This window comes from Psittacula echo, assembly GCF_963264785.1.
Source record: "Psittacula echo genome assembly, chromosome: Z".
Taxonomy (NCBI): domain Eukaryota; kingdom Metazoa; phylum Chordata; class Aves; order Psittaciformes; family Psittacidae; genus Psittacula; species Psittacula echo.
The window spans coordinates 83578853-83591177 of record NC_137742.1 but is presented as its reverse complement, the minus strand read 5'-3'; the positions used below and the strand labels follow the sequence as shown (position 1 = coordinate 83591177).

The 12325-nt window shown below is 46.7% G+C and overlaps 1 protein-coding gene across 1 annotated transcript in view; it reads left to right on the top strand.

The window, feature by feature from the left end:
* Window positions 1-4089: 4089 nt before the first annotated feature.
* NLRC5 (NLR family CARD domain containing 5) overlaps window positions 4090-12325 on the top strand; it is a gene marked incomplete at both ends in the record, with an annotated part of 41245 nt that continues 33009 nt past the window's right edge. Inside the window, 5 exon segments of the mRNA XM_080638357.1 lie at window positions 4090-4151; window positions 4677-4851; window positions 4855-4957; window positions 8849-8922; window positions 12266-12301. Coding sequence (XP_080494483.1) covers window positions 4090-4151; window positions 4677-4851; window positions 4855-4957; window positions 8849-8922; window positions 12266-12301 — 450 coding nt within the window.

Genomic DNA, 12325 nt, shown 5'->3' with positions numbered 1-12325 from the left:
CGATTTGTGCTTGGGGGATACTGAGTTTCCCATGTTCCTGTTCCCAGCCGCTTACCTCAATCAGAGGTATCTGTTAATTGCTGCAGCCTTTCGGAGCTCGGCTGGGTGTCCTCACCAGTGGCCGAGTCACGGCTCTCCGTCAAGTCCCTGTTCAGGTGCCATTTGTGAGGATGGAAGGCACGGACCCAGAGGTAGAGTACAAGCTGGATTGTTTATTGCAAGAATTACACAATATTTATATGCTTCCAAGCAATTAGCCAAGCACATCTGTGTCCGCCTTGCGGTTACATTTACGACTTCGGGCAAAAGGTCTATCTGATTTTTCTCATCAACATCCTCTATCCAGTTCCAACATCCTTATTCCTTGCCAGTTCCAACATCTCCCAAGTACCAGTCAGGGATGGATCACTCTTAATTGCCTGTTGTAGTTCCTCCTTCCTATGGTCTCTGACAGTTTCGATGCATTCCAACCCCCACACTCTGGCATATAGAGAAATATTAATAATATTTGTTTGTTGCACCTGATCTGGCTAGATCTGAGATCTCTGCACATAGTTCTATTTAGATACCTGGGGTTTGTTCTCAGGTCATTTATATCTACTCTCACTTAAACCTTGTCCCTATTCCCAAGGAAAGGCATGTTGCTTTTTTTCCTTAGATATAAAGGAAATGGTAAATAAATATTTCTTTGTGTGCCAGAGTAAATGCATATAAATAAAAATGTTCCCATTGCAAGAACCTTAACCACAACCAAGTCAGAATTTACTCCACAGAGAGTATTTGCCCCCAAGTCCCATTTCTTTGGACCACTCCCCAAAATCTACCTGAATTATCATCTAGCTATATATATTTAGATAAGGATAATGCTCTGCTTTTCTAGGTGGGTGTTTTCGCTCATCTCACTGTTGTTATCACAGGAGCTGCGGTTGGGGAATTCCTAGATGGTTTTACTTTCATTTTGCTGCATGCGTCAGTGAAGAGGTGGGTTAGCAAGTGAAGAGATCAAGGCAGTGGACATTGTCCCCCATCCCTTCTGTTTTGTGACCCCCACTTTGGTTTCAGTGCCACTGCTCTGTTTGTGGGCTTTCGGTAAGTAGCCAGTGCTCATCAGTGACTGCAAGAAATTGCCACAGTAGGTTTGCCACAGGGAGTTTCAAGTTTGGTTTTTTTTCCATGGCTGGGAATGGTGGGAATGCTGAGCTGGGGAGGCGAGGAGTGGTTTTCTAATGTGTTTTAATGGTGTTTCTACATTTGAAGGGTGATGTCAAGGGTCAAGGCCCAAAAGTTTTCTGAGGGGGTTGAAGGCACAGACTCTGATTGCTGGTTGAAGACCTTTTTACTTTTGATTATATGGTTTATATATGTTTTTCATCATATTCATGTGCTTAAAGCTACAATATAATTGGTTAGTTGCTGCTGTCCGCGTGCATAATCTAAAATTATAGTTGATTAGTCTGCTTCTTTGACACCATCCTTTTGACCTTCTCCTCACTTCTCAGTTTCTTCTTCTACTTCTTGTTTTTCCTCTCCTTTTGTTCCGCTTCTTTTGCTCCACTTATCTGCTTGAGGTTAGTTCCCTAAAGAGCTAAAATTACAGAGTCTGGTTCAAAGTTAATTCCCCAAAGAATTAAGGTCGCTAAGCATACTCTGACCAAGTCCAAACTCCTCTTCTCCTACAGTTTCCTGGCTCTTCTTGGGAGAATTTTGTGCTTCATTTTGAGTTCAGAGGTGTTTTATTGTAGGTCACTGCCCATCATTTCTGGTGGTCTTACTTAGTGGAGCAGTAGAAACACAGGAGCTGTGAGCACCACTTGAGCTTTCATCTAACTTCTCAGTGTAGAATTCTTGAATATGAGTCTTTCATCAGTTCTTGTGAAATTAATTCATAGTCTTTATCTGAATGGCTTCCAGTCTTCATTGGCATGATTCAATATTTATATTCAATATTAAGTAGTAGCTCTTCATCACCAGGGGCATAAAGTTGGATGTTACTGTCTACAGGTTTCTGGGTTTTTTCTTGGCTGGGGAAATGTAAAATGAAAGTCCCTAAAGTTTGACTCATCAGGCTACTGGGAAGTGAGGTTTATTTTGCCAGAAGCCCTGTTATTTTGCAGTTTCTTAAAATTTAACATGTTTAAATGTTTTCTTTTAAGTCTTCCATTGCTTTCTTTTTTTAATACATGTGTTACTGTTAGCCTTATTTGTATAACTGATAATATAAAATGCATTTAATAATAAAAATTTTGAATGAAAACTTGCAGAGTCCTTTCCAGGACATTCAGAGTTTGAATTTTTGGATTTATGGGAATAGCCTGAGGAGAAAACTGATCCTGGTTAAGCTCAACTTTCTTAGCATTTCACCAGGAACTTTGATGTTGTTTTTGTTAGAATAGTGAGTGATGGGCATTAGAGGCTTTTTACGAACTGGGGGGTTTGCCTACATTTTGGTGGATCCCAGAGATGCCTTGGTTTTTACACAACACATCCTGAAAGCTTTATCTGGAATGAGAACCTGGGAAAAGCCTTTCTTGCAGTGATACTCTGTTATAGCAGTATATGGTAACGCTGCGTGAGAACCACCTTTGACATGGTTTTGACCTGAAGGATCAGAGATCAGTAAAAGAGCATCCAGTGTCACCAGCTTTGCTTTTGTGGGATGTCTGCTTGTCTTTTGGAATGCAGGAACAGAAAAGACTGATGAGGTCCTTTCTACCATGTCGTCTGCTGCAGCACTCAGGTCACATCCTTTTGCTGCATTTATTTGTCTTAGTCTCAGAAACACGCAAGGCTGTTTGAAGAGGCAGTACAGAGAGGGCAGAAAGTGGTGGGTTATGGGGAAGGAGTATCCTCTTAAACATAAGCAGGACAAACATCTTGAGCAATTTGAGCAAAACCTGGAGTGGGACTTTTTGCAAGGGTTTGTAGTGATTGGATGTCTGCGTTTCAGTTGTAAAAGTTATCTTTCTCCTTCCTACTAGCTGGTGCAACGCTGTGTTTTTCAGTCTGAGAACAATGTTGGTAACACACCCATGTTTTGGTTGTTGCTCAGCAGCACTTGCCCTGACCAAGGACTTCTCAGTCTCGTGCTCTGCCAGTGAAGAGGGGCACAAAAAGCCAGGAGGAAGCAGGGACAGGACACCTGACCCAAACTTGCCAAAGGTGTATTCCATACCACAGCACATCATGCCCACTATATAAACTGGGGGGAGTTACCCAGAAAGGTGAGATTGCTGCTTGGGTCAGGCTGGGTATTAGTCAGTGGGTGGTGAGCAATTGTACTGGGTATCCCTTGGGTTTCTTGGGTTTTTCCCTTGCCCCTTTTAGTTTTATATTCTTTCCCCCTTGTTATTTCCCTTATAATTATTATTATTAGTAGTAATGTTTTTATATTATACTTTAATTATTGGACTATTCTTATCTCAACCCTTGGAGTATACATTCTTTTGTTTCTCCTTCCCATCTTGCCCAGAAAGGGGAGGAGAAAAGGAGAGGGAGGGGGGGCATGAGCAAGCAGCTGCGTGGTTCTGAGTTATCAGCTGGGCTTAAACCAGGACACAAGACAAGGGGGAACGGCTTTAACGTGACAGAGGGGAGATTGAGATGAGATCTTAGGCAGAAGTTCTTCCCTGTGAGGGGTGCTGGGGCCCTGGCACAGGGTGCCCAGAGAAGCTGTGGCTGCCCCATCCCTGGCAGTGTTCAAGGCCAGGTTGGATGGGCGGTAACACCACAAAAGCTGTGATTCCTTTAAAGTGTTCCTGTAAAGCCTGTCTTCATTTGCATCTTAGGGCACAAGGCTCAGTCCTGCGTTTTTATCACACCAGCAGTAGATCCTCAAATGTTCAGACTGTGGTCACTGCTGGTTTGAATGGAAGTTGCTACCTAGAGATGAAAAGCTCCAGAGCTGACCCTGGAATCCAAAGGCAGATAGATCTATGATCTGTGTAATTGCCTATGTCCTTTCCTATCTGCATCCTGCTGTGTTACTATCCTTAGGCATCTACATGGAGCGAGACAACTGCATGTGGGCATGCACCATGGGTTGGGGTGTGCTGAAGTGCTGCTGCTAGCAGTTCAGTTCTTCATCAGGGAATGGAGCAGAAGCCATCTTTTCACTTGGCAACTGACAGGAGGCTGACCACACAACAATGCAGGTAGGAGACTGTAATTACACAGGTTTGCTGTGGGAAGGAAGTGGAAGTGGAGAGAGGCTTTGACACCAAAGCAGAAATGAGTTGTTCATCCCCACAAAAGGAGCAGCAAGAACAGCTGTCTGAGCCCTTTGATGAGGGAAATATCTTGCTCTTAGAGCCTCTTCACATGCCTCCTGCTACATGTGAAGCTTGTCATATGTGGCATGTGGCCACTCTAGTGATACAGATGTCAACAAAGCTTCTCTTTGGTTGGTGCCAGAGAGGCTGACTCCTGTTGCTTGCTCCTGCCCTTCACAGTACTGCTGTGTTAGGCAGTGTGCAGATAAGGACTGTGGTCCTTGCACTGTATCATGGCTGGTCTGGAACTGGCCACATTACACTGTGAGAGTATGGCAGCTAGGATATTCTGAGTTAGACCAGGGCTAGAAAAGCAGATCAAGTCATCAAGGGCTGTGCTGGCTGCTCCACACAGTGAACATCTCTCACTTCTATGCCCATTGCTACCCTCTAACCCCCATTTCACAGTGATGATCTAGACCTGGATGTGGTAAGTGCCCACTCCCAGCTAGTGGAGTTTCTCAGCCACCATCCCATATGGGTGCTCACCACCTCCCAGTGCTTCCTCCCAGGAGTGGCCCTGAATGGCCTGAATGGGATCACCAACCACAAAGAAAAAGCCTCAGTGCTCCTTGGCCTGCTTTAGGAGGCTGGCCCTTCCGCCTGGGAACAGTTTGTACAGTGCCTCTGCATGGAGTGCGACCTCTCCCTGGACCTGGAAACACAGCTCGTGAGTTCGGCAAGAGAAGGTAATGGCCAGCTTTCTCTAACTATCTCCAAACACACCCAATGCCTTGGCCCTCAGAGCTAACAGACCAGGCTAGGCAGAGAGAACATCAGTGCCTCATTCACATGGTCAGTGCCTCATCAGTGAGAACTGGCAGTCCTCTCCATGATGTCCAGCAGTTACAAGTCTTTTTAACCAAGCCACTTGGGTTAGTCTTGTCTTTCACCATAATGTCTGTAGTACATTATGGTACAGGCACATAATGGAGTACCTTATGGTACAGGCAGTACATTATGGTCCAGTACATCTGGAACAGGCCCTCCAAAAATAGTTATTGGAGCAAATAGCAATAGTTCATGTTTTCAGATGTGCTTTTTCACCACTGCTAGGCCTGGCTGCTGTTGGTGGGCACTTTCTTCACCCTTTCAGTAGGAATTGGCCTGATTTGAGGATGGAAGAGTCTGTGGACCTTGTGGGACCCTACATGGTCATATCATCAGGATTCCCAAGTTGGAAGTGTCTGCTAGGTCAAAGTCACTTTGCCCAGAGAGAATATAGTGTTCTTGACAGACTAATTTGGTCTATTTGGGAAAAAAGGGTGCTGTGCTCTAGGGATTCCCTACTGCTTGTTGTGAGAGTGGAGAGCACTGTGATAGCTGTGATAGGGGAAAACATGGATGTACCTCAGGAGTATCTCAATTATGAGATGAAATGTTTTGATACATTCATTGAAGACAAAAAACAAAATACTACATTTGTGCTCTGTAGATGTTAAATTGCAGGGGTTTTTTATTTTCCTGACCCACAAATGCAGGAATTACAGAAGTTTTAAAGTATACCAGAAGAAAACCACTTCCCCATGTCAGTCATTAGCAGTTGGAGGCAGTGGCTGTAATGAAAATGTTGTTATCCGTAGCAAGTGTGGTCAGTACACTAGCACATGGAGCTGTTGGAGCAAGTCCAGAGGAGGGTCATGAGGATCATCAGGGGACTGGAGCACCTCCCGTATGAAGACAGGCTGAGAAAGTTGGGGCTGTTAAGCCTGGAGAAGAGAAGGCTGCATGGAGACCTCACAGAGGCTTTCCAGTGTCTGAAGGAGCCTACATAGATGCCAGAGAGGGACTCTTTCTTCATCAAGGACTGTGGCAACAGGACGAGGCGTGATGGGTTTAAACTTAAACAGGGCAAGTTCATACAGGAGGTGCTTCAGCCCCTGATCATCCTTGGCCTCCTCTGGACTTGTTCCAACGGCTCCATGTCCTTCTTATGTTGAGGACTCCAGAACTGCACACAGTATCCAAGTGGGGTTTCACAAGAGCAAAGTAGAGGGGGAGAGTCATCTCCTTTGACCTGCTGGTCACGCTGCTGGTGATGCAGTCCATGACACAGTTAGGCTATCTGAGTGTTGAACGGATTTTGTGTGAGGCTGTGGTGCAGCATGTATGCCTGTTTGGAGCCTTGTTCTGTGTTGTTTCATGCTGATACTAGAGCTCGGAATAGCAAGGTGCCTGCTTGCACTCCCAGCTGGGAAATGCTGGAAATGACAGTGAGAGGATTTAATGTATGAAGGCTTCCTTTTGCTCTTTGCCCTTTGCAGTGGCATCCATCATCTGAATGTCAGTGAGAAGCCTTTGGTGCAGTGAAGGTATGTGCCACCGCTGTGGGATGTTCATGGGCCCTCACGTAACAGCTGCTGGAATAACTGGAAGCTGCTAAATTCTGAGTTACCTCCTCAGCCACCAGCCACTCAGTTTCCAGAAAATGAAACACCAGCTCAGGTCCTCACTGCAGAAAGAGAGAGAAGGGCTGTGATACTGGCATCCAGCGTGGGGACAGGATAAGTGGTGGAGGTAGTGGCCAAAGGAATTCAAAGTGGTACAGAAAGCTGCCAGCAGTTTGCTGTATCCTCCTGAAGTGTATGCTGGGGGAAAAAGAAGCAGCAGGAAATGAAGCTCAGCAGGTTAGAGAAGACACTGAGCCAGGACTGCGGCAGTGCAGAGAGCAAAGTGCTGGCCTTATGTCCTGGATAGGTGCTTACTGTTGCTGTCAGGGAGTGGGCTAGTCCTGGTTTCACTGTTGGTGAAAACAGATGATTTGAAGGAAAAGCTGCTCTTAATTTTTTTCCTGCTGTGTGAATTTGAGGACTGGCTAAAGCTCACACAGCAACAGGAGCTCCTTGCAGAGCTGGCTCTGCTTCTTGCTGAGGTTTGCCAGTTCCTTCAATACCTTGTAAGTTGTGTGTCTGCATCTGCTGCTTGCATTCCCTGTTCCTGTCTAGACAGAGGCAGGATTCCAGCACTGCGCTCACTGAGCAGTGAGCACTCGCTGCCTTGCCCAGCTCTAGTGATGCTACCCATTGTAAATCATAGCTCTCAACCTGCCCTTTGCAGTTCTAGCTGTTCCTATGGACACAGAGACACTTTAACTATGGTTTTCACTCCAAGACTGCTTCTCAGTGACAGCACTGCAAATACTGTATCTGGTTTGCCATATGCGGTTTTCAGATGTTGAGAACAAAAGTGCCCTTTCTGTTCTGCAGATAGACTGCTGCTGGTAGCTGCTGTGCTGCCCTACGGTGCAGGTGGTTCATCTCATCAGCTGCTGGTGGAACAGGCATTTGAAAATAGTGCTGAAATTTACTAGGGCCAGCTAGGAAAGGAAAGACTCGTGCCTCCCTCAGCTCTGCCCATTCTCTCTGTCCCAGCATGCACCATAAGAAACAGAGAGTTAATTGCCATGAACAGCGCTGGGGAGCAGTGAGCTGTGCGTTCCCCAGACATGGCTGTTCCCTGCCCTGTTCCCCAGGGTAACGGAGCAGTTCCTGTGTTAAGAGAATCACAGAATGGTTAGGGTTGGAAAGGACCTTATGATCATCCCGTTCCAAACCCCCGCCATGGGCAGGGACACCTTCCACTAGAGCAGCTTGCTCCAAGACCCATCCAGCCTGACCTTGAACACTGCCAGGGATGGGGCAGCCACAGCTTCTCTGGGCAACCTGTGCCAGGGCCTCACCACCCTCATAGGGAAGAGCTTCTTCCTGATATCCAACCTAATCAACCCAGTTTAAGTTTTAACCCATTGCCCTTTGTCCTATCACTACAGTCCCTGATGAAGAGTCCCTCTCCGGCATCCCTGTAGGCCCCCATTAGACACTGGGGCTGCTCTAAGGTCTCTCGTTAAGGAGCCTTCTGTTCTCCAGGCTGAACCAGCCCAGCTCTCTCAGCCTGTCTCCAGAGCAGAGCTGCTCCAGCCCTCACAGCATCTCCATGGCCTCCTCTGGACTCACTCCAACAGCTCCACGTCCCTCTTGTGTTGTTGCCCCAGAGCTGGATGCAGGACTGCAGGGGGGTCTTCCCAGAGAGGAACAGAGGGGGAGAATCTGCTCCTGTGACCTGCTGCTCATGCTCTGGGGATGCAGCTCAGCACACGGTGGGGGTTCTGGGTTCAAGCACACACTGAAGCTGGGTCATGGGTAGCTTCTTATCAACTGACACCCCGAAGTCCTTCTCCTCAGGGATCCTCTGTCCAGTCTCTGCCCAGCTTGGGGATTTGTGCTGGGGGCAGGGGCAGGACCTTGTGCTTGGCTTTGTTGAACTCCATGAGGTTCTCATGATCCCATCTCTTCACCCTATCCAGGTCCCTCTGGATCCCATCACTTCCCTCCAGTACGTCAGCCACACCACACAGCTTGGTGTCATCGGCAAACTTGCTGAAGGTGCTTGATCCGACTGTCCATGTCACTGACAAATACGTTGAACAGGATCAGTCACATTACTGACACCTGAGGGACACCACTCATCACTGGTGTCCATTTGGATGTTGAGCCATTGACCACAGCTCTCTGTGTGGCCATCCAGCCAATTCCTTACCCACTGGGTGGTCCATCCATCAAATGCATATCTCTCCGGTTTAGAGACAAGGATGTCATGTGTGACAGTGTCGAACTTTGCACAAGTCCGGGTAGACGACATCAACTGCTCTGCCCCTGTATCTGAAGGCCACCAAATTGGTAGGGCAGGATTTCCCCTTAGTGAAGACCTGTTGACTGTCACGAACCACCTCACAGGTTTTCACATGCCCAGGGTTGACAGCAAGGCAGAGGCATTGCCCAGCCTACAAGGAGTCTCACTGGTGAGGGGGTTACGGTCATTCTCAGAAATTGCAGGGCAGCTTTTCACAGCAGTTTATGTACCTCCTTCCGCAGTGCTCCATGGCTAGCTGAGCCTGTGGAGGCTGACCTGGCAGCTGGCTTCCCTCACAACGAAAGTTCCTGTGGAAATATATCTAGTCATTGATATTTTGTGCTCCTACTTTCTTTCTGGTTCATCACACCTGCTTACCCTGCTTTGGGTGGACTTAAATCCTGAGGAAGAGTGGAGAACAACTGAAAGAAACCAGGCTGTGGGTTTTTCTGCAGTGTGTGGCTGGGGTATGTGGTACTGCTATTCAGTTTCTTTCTGTCTCAGATCTACCAGGCTTCTTTTATATGCTCAGAACCACATCCTCCATGCTCTGGGTAGCTTTGCAGTGCTTGTGATTGTTGTGGTTAAATCCCAGCTGGAAACCAAGAACCACACACCTCCGCTTGCTCAAACCTCCCCCTTCCTTGGTAGGATGGGGAGGAGACCTTGAAAAAGGTTAAACTGATGGGTTGAGGTAAGAACAGTTTAATAATTGAAATAAAGTAAAATAGTAATGAAAAGGAGAGGGAGAGAGAGAGTAATAAACCCCAGGAAAAATCCCAAGTGGTGCACAATACAGTTGTTTACCATCCACTGACCGAAGCGCAGTGTCTGCGAGCAGCCATTGATGGCTCCCAGTCAACTCCTCCCAGTTCTTATACTGAGCATGATATCCTGGGGTGTAGAATACCCTTTAGCTAGTTCAGGTCTGGTGTCCTGTCTCTTCCTCCTCCCTGCTTCTTTTGCCCCCTCCTCACTGACAGAGCATGAGAGACTAATCAAGGCAGGTGCTAGTGAGCAGCAACCAAACCACTGGTGTGTTATCAGCATTATTCTCATCCTGAATTAAAAACACAGAACTGCACCAGCTACTATGAAGAGAATTAACTCTATCCCAGCCAAAACCAGAACAGTATCCATCCCTTTTTTTATACCATTTACACCAAGCTCAGCTCCCACATTTTCCAATACATCCCAGTTAACCACCATCAGCATTACAGTCTTCTGATTTGTACACACAGAGATATAATCCCTTAGTCTGTGGATCATCCCTATAAAAGTCCATTGAGTTCATTTTGTCCATGACTTTGGATTCTGTCTGTTGTAACAGTCCTTCAGGGCAGGAAAAATGGTATGTGTGGTGTTGGATTGTTGCATGCTGAGGCCAGTTCTGGTTCCATCACTGCTGCGCTTGTCCAGATTCACCACAGATGATTCTTCATTAATCTATAGGACCCTTGTGTCGTGGTTTAAGCCCAAGCTGTAAATCAGAACCACGCAGTCTACTGCCCCCCCCACCTTTCTTCCCTCCGCTTCTGGAGGGACGGGGAGGAGAATCAAAAGAATGCAGCTCCCACGGGTTGAGATAAGAACAGTTTAGTAACTAAGGTATAACACAAATCACCACTGCCGCCACCAACAATAACAACGACAAGAGAAATAACAAGGGAAGAGAATACGATACCGCCCGCCGGAAAAGACAGCCCGACCGACCAGGGGACGTGCCCTTCCGGGTAGCTCCCAGTTACATCCCCTGGCATGACGTGCTGTGGTATGGAACACCTCCTTGGCCAGTCTGGGTCAGGTGTCCTGTCCCCGCTTCCTCCCGGCCCCTCCTCCTCCCTGGCAGAGCATGAGACTCACAAAGTCCTTGGTCAGTCTAAACATCAGTGTTATCAGTTTTTTGTTCCCAAGCCAAAAGTCAAAAACACAGTGCTGCAACAGCTACTAAGAAGGAGAAAAAAAAACAACTGACTGCCACTGCTGAACCCAGGACACCTTGATATGGCATAGAGCCCCCATAGAAGTGATAAGATGCAGTGTCATATAGCAGTTAACATCATACAGTTTAATTTGCTGGCTATTCTCACCTAAAATCAAATCTTCTCAAGGTATACACTGGAATTCCCCATCTTCCCACAATACCCACCAAGTGTACCCAGGTCCTTGAGCAAAAGCAATCCCACAAGTGGGTTTGCATTGGCCTGAGACAGGAATAACTCAGGCTGTTTTCACTAGCATGTTTCTAATGTGCACCACAGGAACTTTATCCCCCTCTGCAGTATGTAAAAGTTCTGATTGGGCTGGGCCAGCGTGGTTGGCAGATTCCCTGTTGTTGACCAACCAGGTGGCTTTTGCTAAATGTGCATCTGAGTGTTTGAAACTCCACCACCCATTGCTGTCTTTGATTAGGTCATTAATGCTCTCTTTATTGCTGTACACTCCTCTGAACCCAGAGTTGCACATACCTCATTATTTTTGCCTTCCAGCAGCTGTGCTGCCAGCAGGACTATTTCTGAGGGTAAGTTTTGATGGAATGTTGTGATAGGGTTTTTTTTTTGTAATGTTTTGGCACTGCTTGACACTGTGCTTCTAAGCAAATAAGTGGATTGAGCAAAAGGATCAAAGCATCATTTCCTAAACCTAATGCATTTCTTGGAAAACATGCCTTTTAAAATTCATGTTGTTTCCTGCAAAGATTTTCAAAGCCAGGATTGCACCAGAAGCTTGCACCTGCCTGTTTCTGATGTCTCTGCTGCCACTGGCTGAGAGGGGTAAGATTTGGCTATAAGCAGCTCTGTGAAGCACAACATCATGTTCCAGTACTAGATAATTGTTGAATCCTTGTAGCTGATCATGTGTCTCCGGGAAGACGAAGGACTTGCTTGATTTCTATGCAGAAAGACTCAAGTGGAGAGAATGGAGAGGTAACAGTTCACATTGAGGCAGGCAAGATTGTTGTTATCCACTAGGGAAATCTATAGAAAGGAACTGAAGTGTTGGAACAAATTGCCTGGAGAGGTTCAGAAAGCTCCATTACTGAAGGCCTTTAAACCAGCCCAGACCCCTTGGTCACTCCTGAGAGCTGTAGCATATTTGGGGTGAGATTAGAGGATGGATTAGCCTCATGAGGACCAGCCCAAACTGACTTTCTACAGCTAGATGCCCCTCTGCTAGATGCCCCTCTGCTTTTACTTCAGCGTTTTCAAAAGCAGTTCTGTAAACTCAGCCTGAATTTGCAAATAGTTTTCTCTCTCTGATTTCGCCTCTCCAGCTGCCCAAATGCTTTGCTGGAGAGTCTCTCACAGCTTTAATAATATGCCATTCAAAATCCTCATTTGACATGTTTCTGACTTTTCAACTTTCAGGTTTTGCTCGATGTCACCATCACAGCAGCTGTATGCGTGAGAAGGATATGAAACAGCAGC